Source organism: Somniosus microcephalus, chromosome 12 (genome assembly GCF_052327205.1).
Source record: "Somniosus microcephalus isolate GS21.2 chromosome 12, FLI_Smic_1.0, whole genome shotgun sequence".
NCBI classification, from domain to species: Eukaryota; Metazoa; Chordata; class Chondrichthyes; order Squaliformes; family Somniosidae; genus Somniosus; species Somniosus microcephalus.
In genome coordinates this window covers 208,592,386-208,608,819 of record NC_140998.1, presented here as the reverse complement: position 1 = coordinate 208,608,819, position 16,434 = coordinate 208,592,386, and the positions used below count along the sequence as shown (strand labels likewise).

The 16,434-nt window shown below is 58.2% G+C and overlaps 1 protein-coding gene across 1 annotated transcript in view; it reads right to left on the bottom strand.

Moving 5' to 3' along the window:
• Positions 1-16,434, bottom strand: part of LOC147109983 (uncharacterized) — a gene marked incomplete at its 5' end in the record, with an annotated part of 144,256 nt that overhangs the window by 13,977 nt on the left and 113,845 nt on the right. The window contains one exon of the mRNA XM_086002450.1: positions 12,917-13,150. Coding sequence (XP_085858576.1) covers positions 12,917-13,150 — 234 coding nt within the window. The remainder of the gene's footprint in view (positions 1-12,916; positions 13,151-16,434) is intronic.

Here is a 16,434-nt window from a genome sequence, read left to right as displayed (position 1 = left end):
TTTCTGACTGGAGGGAAGTATTCAGTGGGTTCCCCCAGGGGTCAGTCGGTATTAAGGACCATTGCTTTTCTTGTTGTATATAACTGACCTGGACCTGGCTATAGGGAGTACAATTTCAAAGTTTGTGGACGATAAAAACTTGGCAACGTTGTAAATCGTGAGCAGGATAGCAGACTTCAGGAGGACATGGACAGACTGGTGAAATGGGCAGACACATGGCCAATGCAATTTAATGTGGATAAGTGTGAAGTGATGCTTTGGGAGAAATAACATGGAGAGGCAGTTTAATCTAACTGGTACTGTTTTGAGGGAGGGACCTGGGGATGTATATTCACAAATCTTTGAAGGTGGCAGGGCAAGTTGATAAGGTGGTTAAGAAAGTGTATGGGATACTTGGCTTTGTAAATAGGGGCATTGAATACAAAAACAAGTGTTGTGGAGTATTTTAAACCAACAATGATAACCTCAAACGCTCCAGTCCATCTAGGTGAGAATCCCGATCTCTCTGGCAATATTTTAACAAATACCTGCTCGCCCACCTTGGGTACGGGCGCCAAGGCCCCCTGCTTTTGTGTATTTTTATCTCTGATGTCTTATTGTTCTTTAACTTCTTGAGCTCCTTCAATTGATTATCCAGTGTTTGTACGTATTTCCTAATTTTATCTTTTTAGGGTCCTAGTCCCTCGCTACCAGATGCTACTCTTTCCGGCAGACACATTGCTCGTCCAGTCATGAGTTCATATGGTGTCAGTCCGGTCACCCTGTTTGGGGTGGCTCTCAGCCTCATCAGGATACACGGGAGGACATCCATCCACCCATCCCGGTCCGGTTTCAGCTATGGCCTTGCTTAAGGCTGTTTTCAGGGTTCTGTCCATTCGCTCTACCATGCCTGAGCTTTGCGGATGATAAGGGATGTGGAACTTCTGTCTTACTCCCCGTAACTTACAAGCTTCTTTCATTACCTTTCCCGTAAAGTGGGTGCCTTGATCTGAATCTATTTGCAACGGGAACCCCCATCTCGGTATCATGTCGTATGCAAATATTCGGGCCACAGTCATAAGAACATAAGAACATAAGAAATAGGAGCAGGAGTAGGCCAATCGGCCTCTCGAGCCTGCTCCGCCATTCAATAAGATCATGGCTGATCTGATCCTAACCGCCAATCCACTATCACAGAACCATCTCCTGAATCTAACAGAATTAGACACACGAAATAGGAGCAGGATCAGGCTACACGGCCCCTGGGCCCGCTCCACTACCCATAGGGCTATGACCGATCCGAACCTAGACTCATGTCCAAATTCCTGCCCGCTCCCCGTAACCTTTAATTCCCTTTACTTCTAGGAAACTGTCTATTTCTGTTTTAAATTTATGTAATGATGTAGCTTCTACAGCTTTTTGGGGCAGCATATTCCATGGACCTACCACCCTCTGAGTGAAGTAGTTCCTCCTCATCTCAGTTTTGAAAGAGCAGCCCCTTATTCTAAGACTATGCCCCCTAGTTCTAGTTTCACCCATCATCTGGAACATCTTCCCTGCATCCACCCGATCCAACCCCTTCACAATCTTATATGTTTCAATAAGATCGCCTCTCATTCTTCTGAACTCCAATGAGTAGAGTCCCAATCTACTCAACCTCTCCTCATATGTCCATCCCCTCATCCCCGGGATTAACCGAGTGAACCTTCTTTGTACTGACTCGAGAGCAAGTATGTCCTTTCTTAAGTATGGACACCAAAACTGTACGCAGTATTCCAGGTGCGGTCTCACCAATACCTTGTACAACTGAAGCAATACCTCCCTATTTTTATATTCTATCCCCCTAGCAATGAAAGCCAACATTCCATTGGCCTTCTTAACCACTTGCTGCACCTGCATACTAACCTTTTGAGTTTCGTGCACCAGGACCCCCAGATCCCTTTGTACTTCAGTACTTTCCAGTTTCTTGCCAGTCTGAGCACTACAGTCTCTGGTGGGGAATGCTTCCACCCACCTTGTACACTGGTCGATGATCACTAGGCAGTATTTCTTCCCTCTGCTGTTATTCTACCGACTGCTATTGGTGTTGGCATCTCTGTGTCTGCCGCTGCTCTTGCAGCCTGATCAGCTAACATATTTCCTTTTTGTTGCTCGCTCACTATCTTGCGATGTGCCTTTATTTTAATCACTGCTACCTCTTCTGCTCCTTTTACTGCTTCTACTAGGTCTCTCACTACCTCCTCATGCTGTATTTGTCCTCCTCCGGAGGTTACATATCATCTCCTATTCCACGCTATCATCTAATCATGTACTACCCCAAACACATACCTACTGTGTGTATATATTTACTCGTTTTCCTTTTGCCAATTTCAATGTTTCCGTGAGAGCCACTAGTTCTGCTACCTGCGCTGAGGTTCCTCCTTCAAGCCCTCCCTTTGCGACTGTTTCTCCGTTCTCAGATACTACTGCCCAACCAGTGTGTGGCTCCCCATTTATATATCGGCGAGATCCGTCTTCATAAAAGGTGTTTTCGGGATTTTCAAGGGGTGATTCTGATACGTTCCTCTGACCTCTTCTTCGATTATTAACTGACACTCGTGTGCCTCACCCTCCGATAGCATTCCCTCTGTGGGGTTGACTCTATGTTCCCTTATAATCTGGACTGATCTGTCCTTGGGTATCAATACTGCTTCCCAAGCCGCCCTCCTTCTGTCTGATACAGCCTTCATTTTGCCTGTGTTTAGCAGGTCCACACAAATTTACACCAACTAGAATTTCACCGTGGCCACAGTAAATGTCTGGTTTTAATAGGTGAATTAACCTCAATAACTCCAATTCAATCCAGATCAATTTTTTTTTAACTAACCAGTATCACTTGGAAAAGAAAGAAGCCATAGCCACATTAACAAAGAAACAATCACCCATGCCTTGTAAACATTCAAATTCATTTTCTTCCAGGCACATTGGCAACTGTAATTCAAGGCTGAAGCTTATCTTTTGTAAAACAATTAACAAACTTAAAACAGCATACGTGTGTCCATCATTCAAGACAGGTCTTCAAAGGGTTAAACAGCTTTTAGCGCTCTGTTGTGTTTGCTTTAGCTCCACCCACTCTTCTGTACAGACACTTTCTTTCAAAGACAGAAAACTTCCACACTTTTAACACACTTTCACACAAACTGAGATTCCAGCATTCCTTTTAAGATTCTTTTCACTCAGCAAATCCTGGATTTTACTTGTTTTGGACAGAAACTGATAGCAGCTGTGTCGATAAAAGTTTAATTTTTTCCTTATTCCCTTCCTTAAATTACTGGTACTCGGGTACAATTTCACACCCGTTTTTGGTCCAAATTCGAGTACGTCAACTCAACTCATAATATGCGCGAGCCACTAAAATGATGGCCTTTTCTTCCTTTAATTTTGTTTCCTTAGCCGACCATTCTCGTTGTTTTACCGGTGGGTCGTTCGGTTGCCAATCGTTTTTAACCATTGCCAATTAATCTTTTATTTTTGTCCACTAAATAGTGTGTCAGTGACCCCACCGGTCCCCACTCGAGTTTTTCACTTCCCATGGTTAATTGTTGTCAGCGGTACCTCCCTTACTTACTCTCGCAGAGTGAAACCGTACTTGTAACTGGAGTTGTCAGAGGTACCTCTCTTACTTACTCTCGCAGAGTGAGACCGTACTTGTAACTGGAGTTGTCAGAGGTACCTCCCTCACTTACTCTCGCAGAGTGAGACGGTACTTGTAACTGGATTTGTCAGAGGTACCTCCCTTACTTACTCTCGCAGAGTGAGACCACACTTGCAACTGGAGTTGTCAGAGGTACCTCCCTTACTTACTCTCGCAGAGTGAGACCACACTTGCAACTGGAGTTGTCAGAGGTACCTCCCTTACTTACTCTCGCAGAGTGAGACGGTACTTCCAACTGGAGTTGTCAGAGGTACCTCTCTTACTTACTCTCGCAGAGTGAGACTGTACTTGCAACAATTTTGTTCTGGCGATTTGTTGTCAGAGGTATGCTTAAACTTTCTGCTACTTGCAACTCGCCTATTTTATTTGTTGTCAGAGGTATGCTTAAACTTTCTGCACTACTTGCAACAATACCACGCCTGTACTTCCACGCGTTTTGCCCGAACCACAAGACCGCTTGACTTATCGATTCAAACATTTTAGTTCTTTGATTCCAAAGGGGGCGGTGGACACGAGACGGTGTTGCCTTGCCCTAACTGTACGTGGTATTTAAAAGTACTCATGTTTTTGGCTCGGCTTCACTCGCCCGTGCCTCCCGTCCATGTGGGATCCTGTTCGTGACGTCAATTGTTGTGTCGAGTGTTGGTTTAAAATACTCCATGGTTTTCAGATCAATAGTCAAGTTGTCTTTATTACACCGGTGGGGAAACAGTCGGCTCTGTCTTTAGCCAGACTTCGCCAAATTGTTACAGTAAACACTACATTTTTATACATTAAAATACACATGACAGGCTCATGCACAATTCATTCCTGCAACCTGATAGGATATATAACCAATCCGTGAAGATCCAAAGGTAAACGTGTGTAAGCTGCCTCCTCAATTAATCACTCAAACTGCTGAATGCTGATTATTATCTAGGTCGCATTCCAAGGTATCTTTTAAAGTTCTTGCGGGCAGTTGAAATTCTAGACACCCTGTCTCCACTTAATTGCTTTTTAGTCTTCAAAGGTCAGCTATCTTGACCGCCTCTTTATGGATGTGGCCATCCATATCGGCCTACTCTCGAGGTCCCCACCATCACAGAAGCCAGTCTTCAGCCAATTCGATTCACTCCACCTGGCAATCAGTAACTAGTGGTGTTCCGCAGGGGTCAGTGCTGGGTCCCCAACTCTTTACAATCTATATTAACAATTTGGAGGAGGGGACCGAGTGTAACATATCAAAGTTTGCAGATGGTACTAAGATGGGGGGGAAAGTAGTGAGTGAGGAGGACATAAACCTTCAAGGGGACATAGACAGGCTAAGTAAGTGGGCAGAGATTTGGCAGATGGAATTCAATACTGGGATGTGTGAGGTTATGCACTTTGGCAGGAAAAATCGTATAGCAAGTTATTATCTTAATGGCAAGAAACTGGAATGTACTGAAGTACAAAGGGATCTGGGGGGTCCTGGTGCACGAAACTCAAAAGGTTAGTATGCAGGTGCAGCAAGTGATTAAGAACGCCAATGGAATGTTGGCTTTCATTGCTAGGGGGATAGAATATAAAAATAGGGAGGTATTGCTTCAGTTGTACAAGGTGTTGGTGAGACCGCACCTGGAATACTGCGTACAGTTTTGGTGTCCATACTTAAGAAAGGACATACTTGCTCTCGAGTCAGTACAAAGAAGGTTCACTCGGTTAATCCCGGGGATGAGGGGATGGCCTCGTTGGTGGAGCCCGGGAGGGGCAGTGGGGGGAGGGGAGGGAGGGGCAGTGGGGGGGAGGGGAGGGAGACGGGCAGTGGGGGGGGGAGGGGAGGGAGACGGGCAGTGGGGGGGAGGGGAGGGAGACGGGCAGTGGGGGGAGGGGAGGGAGAGGGGCAGTGGGGGGAGGGGAGGGAGAGGGGCAGTGGGGGGAGGGAGAGAGGCAGTGGGGGGAGGGGAGGGAGAGGGGCATTGGGGGGAGGAGAGGGAGAGGGGCAGTGGGGGGAGGAGGGGAGGGAGGGGCAGTGGGGGGGGAGGTGAGGGAGGGGCAGTGGGGGGGGGAGGTGAGGGAGGGGGCAGGGGCGGAGGGAGGGAGTGGGGCAGTGGGGGAGGGAGGGGCAGAGGGGGGAGGGGAGGAAGGGGCAGGGGCGGAGGGAAGGAGAGGGGCAGTGGGGGGAGGGTGAGGGAGGGGGCAGTGGGGGGAGGGGAGGGAGGGAGAGGCAGAGCGGAGGGGAGGGGAGGGGCAGTGGGGGGAGGGGAGGGGCGGGTGAGAGGCGGAAGGGGGGGAGGGAGAGGGGCAGTGGGGGGAGGGGAGGGAGAAGGGAGAGGGGCAGTAGGGAGGGTGGGAGGGGGAGGGGCAGTGGGGGAGGGTGGGAGGGAGAGGGGCAGCGGGGGGGAGGGTGGGAGGGAGAGGGGCGGTGGGGGAGGGGGCGGTGGGGGGAGGGGGCGGTGGGGAGGGGAGGGAGAGGGGCAGTGGGGGGAGGGTGAGGGAGAGGGGCAGTGGGGGGAGGGGAGGGAGGGAGAGGGGCAGTGGGGGAGGGAGGAGGCAGGGGCGGAGGGAAGGAGAGGGGCAGCAGGGGGGAGGGGAGGGAGAGGAGTGGTGGGGGAGGGGAGGGAGACAGTGGGGGGAGGGGGAGGGAGAGGGGCGGTTGGGGGAGGGGAGGGAGAGGGGCAGTGGGGGAGGAGACGGGCAGTGGGGGGGAGGGGAGGGAGAGGGGCAGTGGGGGGAGGGCGGGGGGAGGGGAGGGAGAGGGGCGGAAGGGGGCGGTGGGGGGGAGTGAGAGGGGCAGTGGGGGGAGGGGAGGGAGAAGGGAGAGGGGCAGTAGGGAGGGTGGGAGGGGAGGGGCAGTGGGGGGGAGGGGTGGGAGGGAGAGGGGCAGCGGGGGGGAGGGTGGGAGGGGCGCTGGGGGAGGGGGTCGGTGGGGGGAGGGGAAAAAGAGGGGCGGTGGGGAGGGGAGGGAGAGGGGCGGCGGGGGGAGGGGAGGGAGAGGGGCAGTGGGGGGAGGGTGAGGGAGAGGGGCAGTGGGGGGAGGGGAGGGAGGGAGAGGGGCAGTGGGGGAGGGAGGAGGCAGGGGCGGAGGGAAGGAGAGGGGCAGCAGGGGGGAGGGGAGGGAGAGGAGTGGTGGGGGAGGGGAGGGAGACAGTGGGGGGAGGGGAGGGAGAGGGGCAGTGGGGGGGAGGGGAGGGAGAGGGGCAGTGGGGGAGGAGACGGGCAGTGGGGGGAGGGGAGGGAGAGGGGCAGTGGGGAGGAGGGGAGGGAGAGGGGCAGTGGGGGGAGGGGAGGGAGAGAGGCAGTGGGGGAGGGGAGGGAGAGGGGCATGGGGGGAGGAGGGGAGGGAGGGGCAGAGGGGGGAGGGGAGGAAGGGGGCAGGGGCGGAGGGAAGGAGAGGGGCAGTGGGGGGGAGGGTGAGGGAGAGGGGCAGTGGGGGGAGGGGAGGGAGGGAGAGGGGCAGTGGGGGAGGGGCAGAGCGGAGGGGAGGGAGGGGGAGGGGCAGTGGGGGAGTGTGGAGGCAGGGGCGGAGGGAAGGAGAGGGGCAGTGGGGGGAGCGGAGGGAGCAGTGGGGGGAGGGGAGGGAGAGGGGCAGTGGGGGGGAGGGGCGGGCGAGGGCGGTGGGGGGGGAGGGAGAGGGGCAGTGGGGGAGGGGGCAGTGGAGGGAGGGGAGGGAGAAGGGAGAGGGGCAGTAGGGAGGGTGGGAGGGGGAGGGGCAGTGGGGGGAGGGTGGGAGGGGGAGGGGCAGCGGGGGGGAGGGTGGGAGGGAGAGGGGCAGCGGGGGGGAGGGGAGGCAGAGGGGCGGTGGGGGAGGGGAAAAAGAGGGGCGGTGGGGAGGGGAGGGAGAGGGGCGGCGGGGGGAGGGGAGGGAGAGGGAGCGCTGCGGGAGGGGAGGGAGAGGGGCCGTGGGGGGAGGGGGAGGGGAGGGAGAGGGGCAGCGGGGGGGAGGGGAGGGGGAGGGAGAGGGGCATTGGGGGAGGGCAGGGAGGGGCTGTGGGGGGGAGGTGAGGGAGGGCGGGGAGGGGAGGAGGAGGGGCAGTGGGGGGGAGGGGAGGCAGGGGGGGGAGGGGAGGGGAGGGGGCGGCGGGGGAGGCGGCGTTGGGGGGAGGGGGGGTAGGGGAAGGAGAGGGGCAGTGGGTGGAGGGGAGGGAGAGGGGCAGTGGGGGGGGAGGTGAGGGTGAGCGGCAGTGGGGGGAGGGGCAGTGGGGAAGGGGAGGGAGAGGGTCAGTGGGGGGCGTCAGTGGGGGTGATGGGGAGGGAGAGGGGCAGTGGAGGGAGGGGCAGTGGGGGAGGGGAGGGAGAGAGGGAAGTGAGGGAGAGGGCAGTGGGGGGAGGGGAGGCAAAAGGGCAGTGGGGGGAGGGGAGGCAGAGGGGCTGTGGGGGGAGGGGAGGGAGAGAGGCGGTGGGGTGGGAGAGAGGCGGTGGGGTAGGGGCGGTGGGGGAGGGGAAGGAGAGGAGCGGTGGGGGGAGGGGAGGGAGAGGGGCAGTGGGGGGAGGGGGAGGGAGAGGGGCAGTGGGGGGAGGGGAGGGGAGGGAGGGGCAGTGGGGGGGGGGAGGGGAGGGAGACGGGCAGTGGGGGGAGGGGAGGAGAGGGGCATTGGGGGCAGGAGAGGGAGAGGGGCATTGGGGGGAGGAGAGGGAGAGGGCAGTGGGGGGGGAGGTGATGAAGAGGGCAGGGGGGGAGGGAGGGGCAGAGGGGGGAGGGGCAGTGGGGGGAGGGGAAGAAGGGGGCAGGGGCGGAGGGAAGGAGAGGGGCAGTGGGGGGAGGGGGAGGGTGAGGGGCAGTGGGGGGAGGGTGAGGGAGAGGGGCAGTGGGGGGAGGGGAGGGAGGGAGAGGGGCAGTGGGGGAGGGGCAGAGCGGAGGGGAGGGATGGAGAAGGGCAGCAGGGGGAGGGGAGGGAGAGGAGCAGTGGGAGAGAGGAGGGAGACAGTGGGGGGAGGGGAGGGAGATGGGCAGTGGGGGGAGGGGAGGGAGAGGGGCAGTGGGGAGGAGGGGAGGGGAGGGAGGGGCAGTGGGGGGGGGAGGGGAGGGAGACGGGCAGTGGGGGGAGGGGAGGGGAGGAAGGGGGCAGGGGCGGAGGGAAGGAGAGGGGCAGTGGGGGGAGGGGAGGCAGAAGGGCAGTGGGGGAGGGGAGGCAGAGGGGCTGTGGGGGGAGGGGAGGCAGAGGGGCTGTGGGGGGAGGGGAGGGGAGGGAGGGAGGGGCAGTGGGGGGGGAGGGGAGGGAGACGGGCAGTGGGGGGAGGGGAGGAAGGGGGCAGGGGCGGAGGGAAGGAGAGGGGCAGTGGGGGGAGGGGGAGGGAGAGGGGCAGTGGGGGGAGGGGCAGTGGGGGAGGGGGCAGTGGAGGGAGGGGAGGGAGAAGGGAGAGGGGCAGGAAGGAGGGTGGGAGGGAGAGGGGCAGCGGGGGGGAGGGGAGGCAGAGGGGCGGTGGGGGAGGGGGCGGTGGGGGGAGGGGAAAAAGAGGGGCGGTGGGGGGAGGGGAGGGAGAGGAGCGGTGCGGGAGGGGAGGGAGAGGGGCAGTGGGGGAGGGCGGTGGGGGGGAGGGGAGGGAGGGGGCAGTGGGTGGAGGGGAGGGAGAGGGGCAGTGGGGGGAGGTGAGGGTGAGCGGCAGTGGGGGGGGAGGGAGAGGGTCAGTGGGGGGGATGGGGAGGGAGAAGGGTGGTTGGGGGGGAGGGAGGGGGGGAAGTGAGGGAGAGGGGCAGTGGGGGGAGGGTCAGTGGGGGGAGGGGAGGGAGAGAGGCGGTGGGGGAGGGGCGATGGGGGGAGGGGAAGGAGAGGAGCGGTGGGGGGGAGGGGAGGGAGAGGAGCGGTGGGGGGAGGGGAGGGAGAGGAGCAGTGGGGGGAGGGGAGGGAGAGGAGCAGTGGGGGGAGGGCGGGGAGAGGGGCAGTGGGGGAGGGGCGGTGGGGGGGAAGGGAAGGAGAGGAGCGGTGGGGGGAGGGGAGGGTAGGGAGAGGAGCGGTGGGGGGAGGGGAGGGAGAAGGGCAGTGGGGGGGAGGGGAGGGAGAGGAGCAGTGGGGTGAGGGCGGGGAGGAGGCAGTGGGGGGGAGGGCGGCAGTGGGGGGGGGAAGGGCGGGAGAGGGGCAGTGGGGGGGGGAGGGGAGCGAGAGAGAGGGGCAGTGGGGGGGGGAGGGGAGGGAGAGGGGCAGTGGGGGGGAGGGGAGGGAGAGGGGGAGGGGAGGGAGAGGGGCAGTGGGGGGGAGGGGAGGGAGAGGGGCAGTGGGGGGGAGGGAGAGGGGCAGTGGGGGGAGGGGAGGGAGAGGGAGGGGGCAGGGAGGGAGAGGGGCAGTGGGGGGAGGTGAGGGAGAGGGTCAGTGGGCGGTGGTGAAGCAGAGAGGCGGTGGGGGGGGGGAGGGGAGGGGGAGGAGCGGTGGGGGGAGGGGAGGGAGAGGGGCAGTGGGGGGAGGGTGAGGGGCAGTGGGGGGGGAGGGTGAGGGGCAGTGGGGGGAGGGGAGGGAGAGGGGCAGTGGGGGGTGGGAGGGAAAGGGGCAGGGGGAGGGGAGGGAGGGAGAGGGGCAGGGGAGGGAGGGAGAGGGGCAGTGGGGGAGGGGCAGAGGGGGGAGGGGAGGGAGAGGGGCAGTGGGGGGAGGGTGAGGGAGAGGGGCAGTGGGAGGGTGAGGGAGAGGGGCAGTAGGAGGCAGGGAGGGGGGCATGGGGGAAGGGGAGGGAAGGGCGAGGGGCAGGGGGGAGGGGAGGGAGGGAGAGGGGCAGTGGGGGAGGGCATAGGGGGGAGGGGAGGGGCAGTGGGGGAGGGGAGGGATGGAGAGCGGCAGTGGGGGAGGGAGAGAGGGGGCAGAGGGAAGGAGAGGGGCAGTGGGGGGAGGGGAGGGAGAGGGCAGTGGGGAGAGGAGGGGCAGTGGGGGGAGGGGAGGGGCAGGCGAGGGGGAGGTAGGGGGCGGTGGGGGGAGGGAGAGGGGGGCAGTGGGGAGAAGGGAGGGAGAGGAGCAGTGGGGGGAGGGGCAGTGGGGGGAGGGCAGGGAGGGGGGCGGTGGGGGGGAAGGGAGAGGGGCAGGAGGGGGGAAGGGAGGGAGAGGGGCAGTGGGGGGGAAGGGAGGGAGACGGCAGTGGGGGGAGGAGGGGGAGGGGCAGTGGGGGGAGGTGAGGGAGGGGCAGTGGGGGGGAGGGATGGGGGCAGTGGGGGGGAGGGGAGGCAGAGGGGCAGTGGGGGGAGGGGCAGTGGGGGAGGGGGCAGTGGAGGGAGGGAAGGAGGGAGAGGGGCGGTGGGGGTAGGGAGAGGGGCAGTGGGGGGGAAGGGAGGGAGAGGGGCATTGGGGGGAAGGGAGGGAGGGGGCAGTGGGGGGAGGGGCAGTGGGGGGAGGGGAGGCAGAGGGGCAGTGGGGGGAGGGAGGCAGAGGGGCAGTGGGGGGGGAGGGGAGGCAGAGGAGCAGTGGGGGGGAGGGGCAGTGGGGGAGGGGGGCAGGGGAGGGAGGGTGAGGGGCGGCAGAGGGGCAGGGAGAGGGGCAGCAGAGGGGCAGTGGGGGGAGGGGAGGCAGGGGGGGAGGGGAGGCAGAGGGGCAGTGGGGGGGGAGGGAGGCAGTGGGGGAGGGGGGCAGGGGAGGGAGGGAGAGGGGGGCGGTGGGGGGAGGGAGAGGGACGGCAGAGGGGCAGTGGGGGGAGGGGAGGCAGGGGGGGGGAGGGGAGGCAGAGGGGCGGGGGGGAGGGGAGGCAGAGGGGCAGTGGGGGGGAGGGGAGGCAGAGGGGCAGTGGGGGGGGAGGGGAGGCAGAGGGGCAGTGGGGGGGGAGGGGAGGCAGAGGGGCAGTGGGGGGGGGGGAGGGAGGCAGAGGGGCAGTGGGGGAGGGGAGGGAGGGCAGAGGGGCAGTGGAGGGAGGGAGGGAGGGAGAGGGCAGTGGGGGAGGGAGGCGAGGGCAGTGGAGGGAGGGGAGGGAGGGAGAGGGCAGTGGGGGAGAGGGCAGTGGGGGGGAAGGGAGGGAGAGGGGCAGTGGGGGGAGGGGAGAGTGGAGGGAGGGGAGGTGAGGGAGGGTGGGAGGGGAGTGGCAGTGGGGGGGGAGGGGAGGGAGAGGGGCAGCGGGGGGAGGGAGGGGAGGGAGAGGGGCAGTGGGGGGAGGGGGAGGGAGAGGGGCAGTGGGGGGAGGGGAGGGAGAGGGACAGTGGGGGGAGGGGAGGGAGAGGAGGGAGAGGGGCAGTGGGGGGGAGGGAAGGGAGAGGGGCAGTGGGGAGGGAGAGGGGCAGTGAGGGGAGGGGGAGGGGCAGTGGGGGGAGGGGAGGGAGAGGGGCAGTGGGGCGGGAGGGGAGGGAGAGGGGCAGTGGGGGGAGGGGAGAGAGGGGGCAGGTGGGGGGGAGGGAGAGGGGCAGTGGGGGGGAGGGGAGGGAGAGGGGCAGTGGGGGGGGAGGAGAGGGAGGGGAGGGAGAGGGGCAGTGGGGGGGAGGGGAGCAGTGGGGGGAGGGGGAGCAGTGGGGGGGAGGGGAGCAGTGGGGGGGAGGGGAGGGAGAGGGCAGTGGGGGGAGGGGAGAGAGAGGGGCAGTGGGGGGAGGGAGAGGGGCAGTGGGGGGAGGGAGAGGGGCAGTGGGGAGGGAGGGGAGGGAGAGGGGCAGTGGGGAGGGAGGGGAGAGAGGGGGCAGTGGGGGGGAGAGAGAGGGGCAGTGGGGGGAGGGGAGGGAGAGGGGCAGTGGGGGGAGAGGAGGGAGAGGGGCAGTGGGGGGAGGGGGAGGCAGTGGGGGGAGGGGGGGAGAGGGGCAGTGGGGGGAGGGGAGAGAGAGGGGCAGTGGGGGGAGGGGAGGGAGAGGGGCAGTGGGGGGAGGGAGAGGAGGGGGGGGAGGGAGAGGGGGCAGTGAGGGGAGGGAGAGGGGCAGTGAGGGGAGGGAGAGGAGGGAGGGGAGGGAGAGGGGCAGTGGGGGGAGGGAGAGGAGGGAGGGGAGGGAGAGGGGGCAGTGGGGGGATGGGGTGGATTGTCGATCCATCCAATGACAGTTTATAGTGAATTCTAGCCCGTGCCTTTTGTCAGCACTCTCTCTTCAACCCCTGGGTAAACACTGGCTCTTTGGTGTTGTTTGTGATTTCCCTCCCACGTCACTGTCACGATCTCATTACAGATATCTGACACTGGATATCAAACAGCGGACGCCCCATGAGTTCCCTGCACTTTGAGCCCTCCTTCCCTCCCGGCGTGGAAACTGACGGACCGGGTTTATGGTGCTTGGATGTCCCTCATGACCTTTACCACCAGCTGCCACATTAAAGGTGCCTCTGCTATTGTGTGTGGAAACATTTAACCCAATGGTATCCCGCAGCCCGGGAAGAGGCACATTGTGCGTACCAGGGCAGTCATTACCTTTAATGTTCCTTTGCCTGATTATCTCTTGGACTGTCTTAATCACTTCAGGATCGCAACGACTCCTCTCTTTCCAGCAACGACTCCTCTCTTTCCAAGGAACTCGAACAACTTTAGTTTCTTTATGAAATAAATCCGACTCTATTGGCACCTCTCCAACGTGTTTGTATTGTTCTGAAATCTTGTGTAGCAGAAACACGGTGCAAATGTCTTCCTTTCGTGTTGTCCCATTTTCTAAAGTGCGAATCAATGGAGTAATTTAATGTTTAGCCTACAATTTCCAGTATTTTTATTGCAAGATAGCACATGGATGCACCTTAAACTCACAGATACACTGTACAGTGAAGATCATGCACTGTCCTTGGGTGGGACAGTCCATACTCTGTGTGGGTGTTGAGTATTTTAAACTAACACTCGACACAAGGTTTTAGATCGATAGTCAAGTTGTCTTTATTGCACCGGTGGGGAGACAGTCTGCTCTGTCTTAGCCAGACTTTTCCAAATTGGTACAGCAAACTACATTTTTATACATTACAACACATGTCCAGCTCATTCAAAATTCATTCCTGCCACCTGATTGGACCTTGAACCGCATGCATCTTCACTGATTGGTTGCCTATGCTGCGTTACATTAAAGTACCGCCTTTATTATCGGAAAAGTATATGTCCGTTATCCCCTAAGCTGTTGTTGCACCTATGACCTGTTTATGCCAGATGGGGTCTCATCAACATTGTACTTCTGACTCATTGTCCTCCTTTCCTGCCTTTCTAGGCCTCTTTACTTCCAACTCATTGTTTTACTTTCCTGTCAGAACAGAACTTACATCCTCGAGGCCTCTTATGGTTCCACGTCTGGCTAGGTTATCTCAACTGCCAGTTCAGCAACTTAGAAAAAGCTTACTACTGCAAAGGCCTATTAGATTATTGTCTTTATTGCACCATTCAGTGAAACTGCCAGCGATGTCAGTTTAACGCTTTCCCCACTGCAATCCCCCCTTTTGGTACTTGGCCCATGCCCAAGTTAAACCACATGTATAAGCATCGCTGTGCCTCCTGCCCCATGCGGTGATCAGTCGCTGGTTTGGGAGGCCCTGCATACGCATCATGTTTAGAGCAAACCTGTGTTTTCCAGCTCTTTCCAACTCGCTTTAGCTCTTTGTTTGGTCCGTTTCTTTTTACAAGTGGTGCATGCTGCTATTCCCCATCCTATAGCCATGACTAACTGTACTATCACTAATATATAAGAAATGATGCGGATCCATGGGTGTATGTTGCCATTCATTCCCCAATCCCACAGCTTCTCATACCACGGGACTTCCTGTAGTTCTACCTCTATGTCCGTTTCTAATTCCCCAAGATTCCTTTGCAGCACTACGTATTGTTTCACCATCTTTCTTAAATCCTCTCATTTCTTGCAGATCCTCTTGCAGGCGGGGTACTGGGGCCCCTACCAGATCTTCATAACTGACCAACTCGTCCCTTAGATTATCTGGCACATTGAGTTTTATTTCCTCCCTTGACTGTACATACACCAATCTGGTGTGTCCAGTTGTCACAGGGATCTTTGGCGTAAAGCAGAAGTTAGGCATTGTGATTGCATATACAAGGTTACTATATTGGTACTCAGTCTCTGTGGTGGTGTGGAAATATAGAAAAAGGGGCAACTATAGATTGCAAGGCTTGCTGGGATATTATATTCGGTCAACTTAGAATTAAGAGCTTACCTCAGCAACTAATACCAGACAAGCTGTCAGCAGGTGTAACAACAATGCGGATGTGATAACCGAAACCAGACAACAATGAGTAAGGGTCGAGAAAAGGCTAGTCCCTATAAGGAGATGGTAACTGTTACTAGGCAGAGACGAGTGTTGATTTGATAACTCTGTTAACGTGGTTAATTAGAGAATAACATCACTGAGGAACTTGTTTACTTAAGTGTATAAATATGCTGTGATTACTGATTAGAGAGTGAGATGCACTCGGGACTCCTGCACTACCTGCCTGGTCCTCCTTGTCTGTCTGGCAGTCACCCATTCCCTCTCTGCCTGCGCTCTCTTTAGCTGCGGGATGTCCACCTCCTGAAACGTGCTAGTCACGGTACATGTGGGATTAAAAGCAAGGGTCACTCACTGAAAATGGAGCAGCTTGTTTTGCTACAGTAAGCCCCAAAGTAGAGACATTGGCCTGGGCTTTCTGTCCCTCCCCCAGTTGATTGGGTGTGTATCTCCGGGAGGGGGAGGGCAAGACTGAAGAGACACTGAAATGTATTCAATACAGGAGGCAGGGTTTAGCTGTGAGACCTGTCACAGGTGATGCAGGCAGCCAAAAAACAAGCATGGCCTTCTCAATGGTGTCAACTGTGGTTCAGTGGGTAGAATTCTTGCTATGTGTGCAGATAGCACCCTCTGGTGGTAGTTATTGTGTTAGCAGTGTGTTTGTATGAAGCAGAGGTCATTTGACCTTTGTTCCTTTCTTCCTGTGTGAGGTCATTTGACCTTTGTTCCTTTCTTCCTGTGAGGGGTCATTTGACCTTCGTACCTTTCTTCCTGTGTAACACAGGAAGTAGAATTCCAGGAAGAACCTGGCAGTAATGGAGGATTCCATAAGGGTTTCACAATCCAATGTAATCTGATTTCATATGTTAGGCCAAGCGCAATATCTGTGAATATCTTTGTTTCTTAGCATAATAGCAACGTTGTCAGAGTAGTATTTTGATAACACTGTTTATAAAAGGTTAATATTTGATAGTTATAGAAGTTAGTCCAAATGTTAGTTAGTTATACAATTAATCTATTCTACTGTTGTAAATATGTTATATCTTATGTAATATCGAATGTATAGTACTCAGTTTATGTACAAAACATACTTTATCTTTGTTTACAGTTTCATAAAATTGTTCAAGTAAAGGCTTCAAACAGCAAACGGCTTCACGAAGAATTATTTTGAATAAGTGTTTAACTTGCTGGATAACTAGATAGGAGCACGTCCAGCGCGGCCAGTACACTCTAGTCAGAAGGTTGTGGGTTCAATACGCCTCTAAGCTGGCTCCTGTTTTAGACTGTGACCCCTGGTTCTGGACTCCCCGACCATCGGGAACATCCTTCCTGCATCTAGCCTGTCTAGTCCTGTTAGAATTTTATAAGTTTCAATGAGATCCCCTCTCATTCTTCTAAACTCCAGCGAGTATAAGCCCAATCGACCCAATCTCTCCTCATACGTCATTCCTGCCATCCCAGGTATCAGCCTGGTGAATCTTCGCTGCACTCCCTCCATGGCAAGAACATCCTTCCTCAGATAAGGTGACCAAAACTGCACACAATACTCAAGGTGTGGTCTCACCAAGGCCCTGTGCAACTGCAGCAAGGCGTCCTTGCTCCTGTACTCAAACCCTCTCGCTATGAAGGCCAACAAACCATTTGCCTTCTTAACTGCCTGCTGCACCTGCATGCTTACCTGCAGCGACTGGTGCACAAGGACACCCAGGTCTTGTTGCACTTCCCCTTTTCCCAATCTATTGC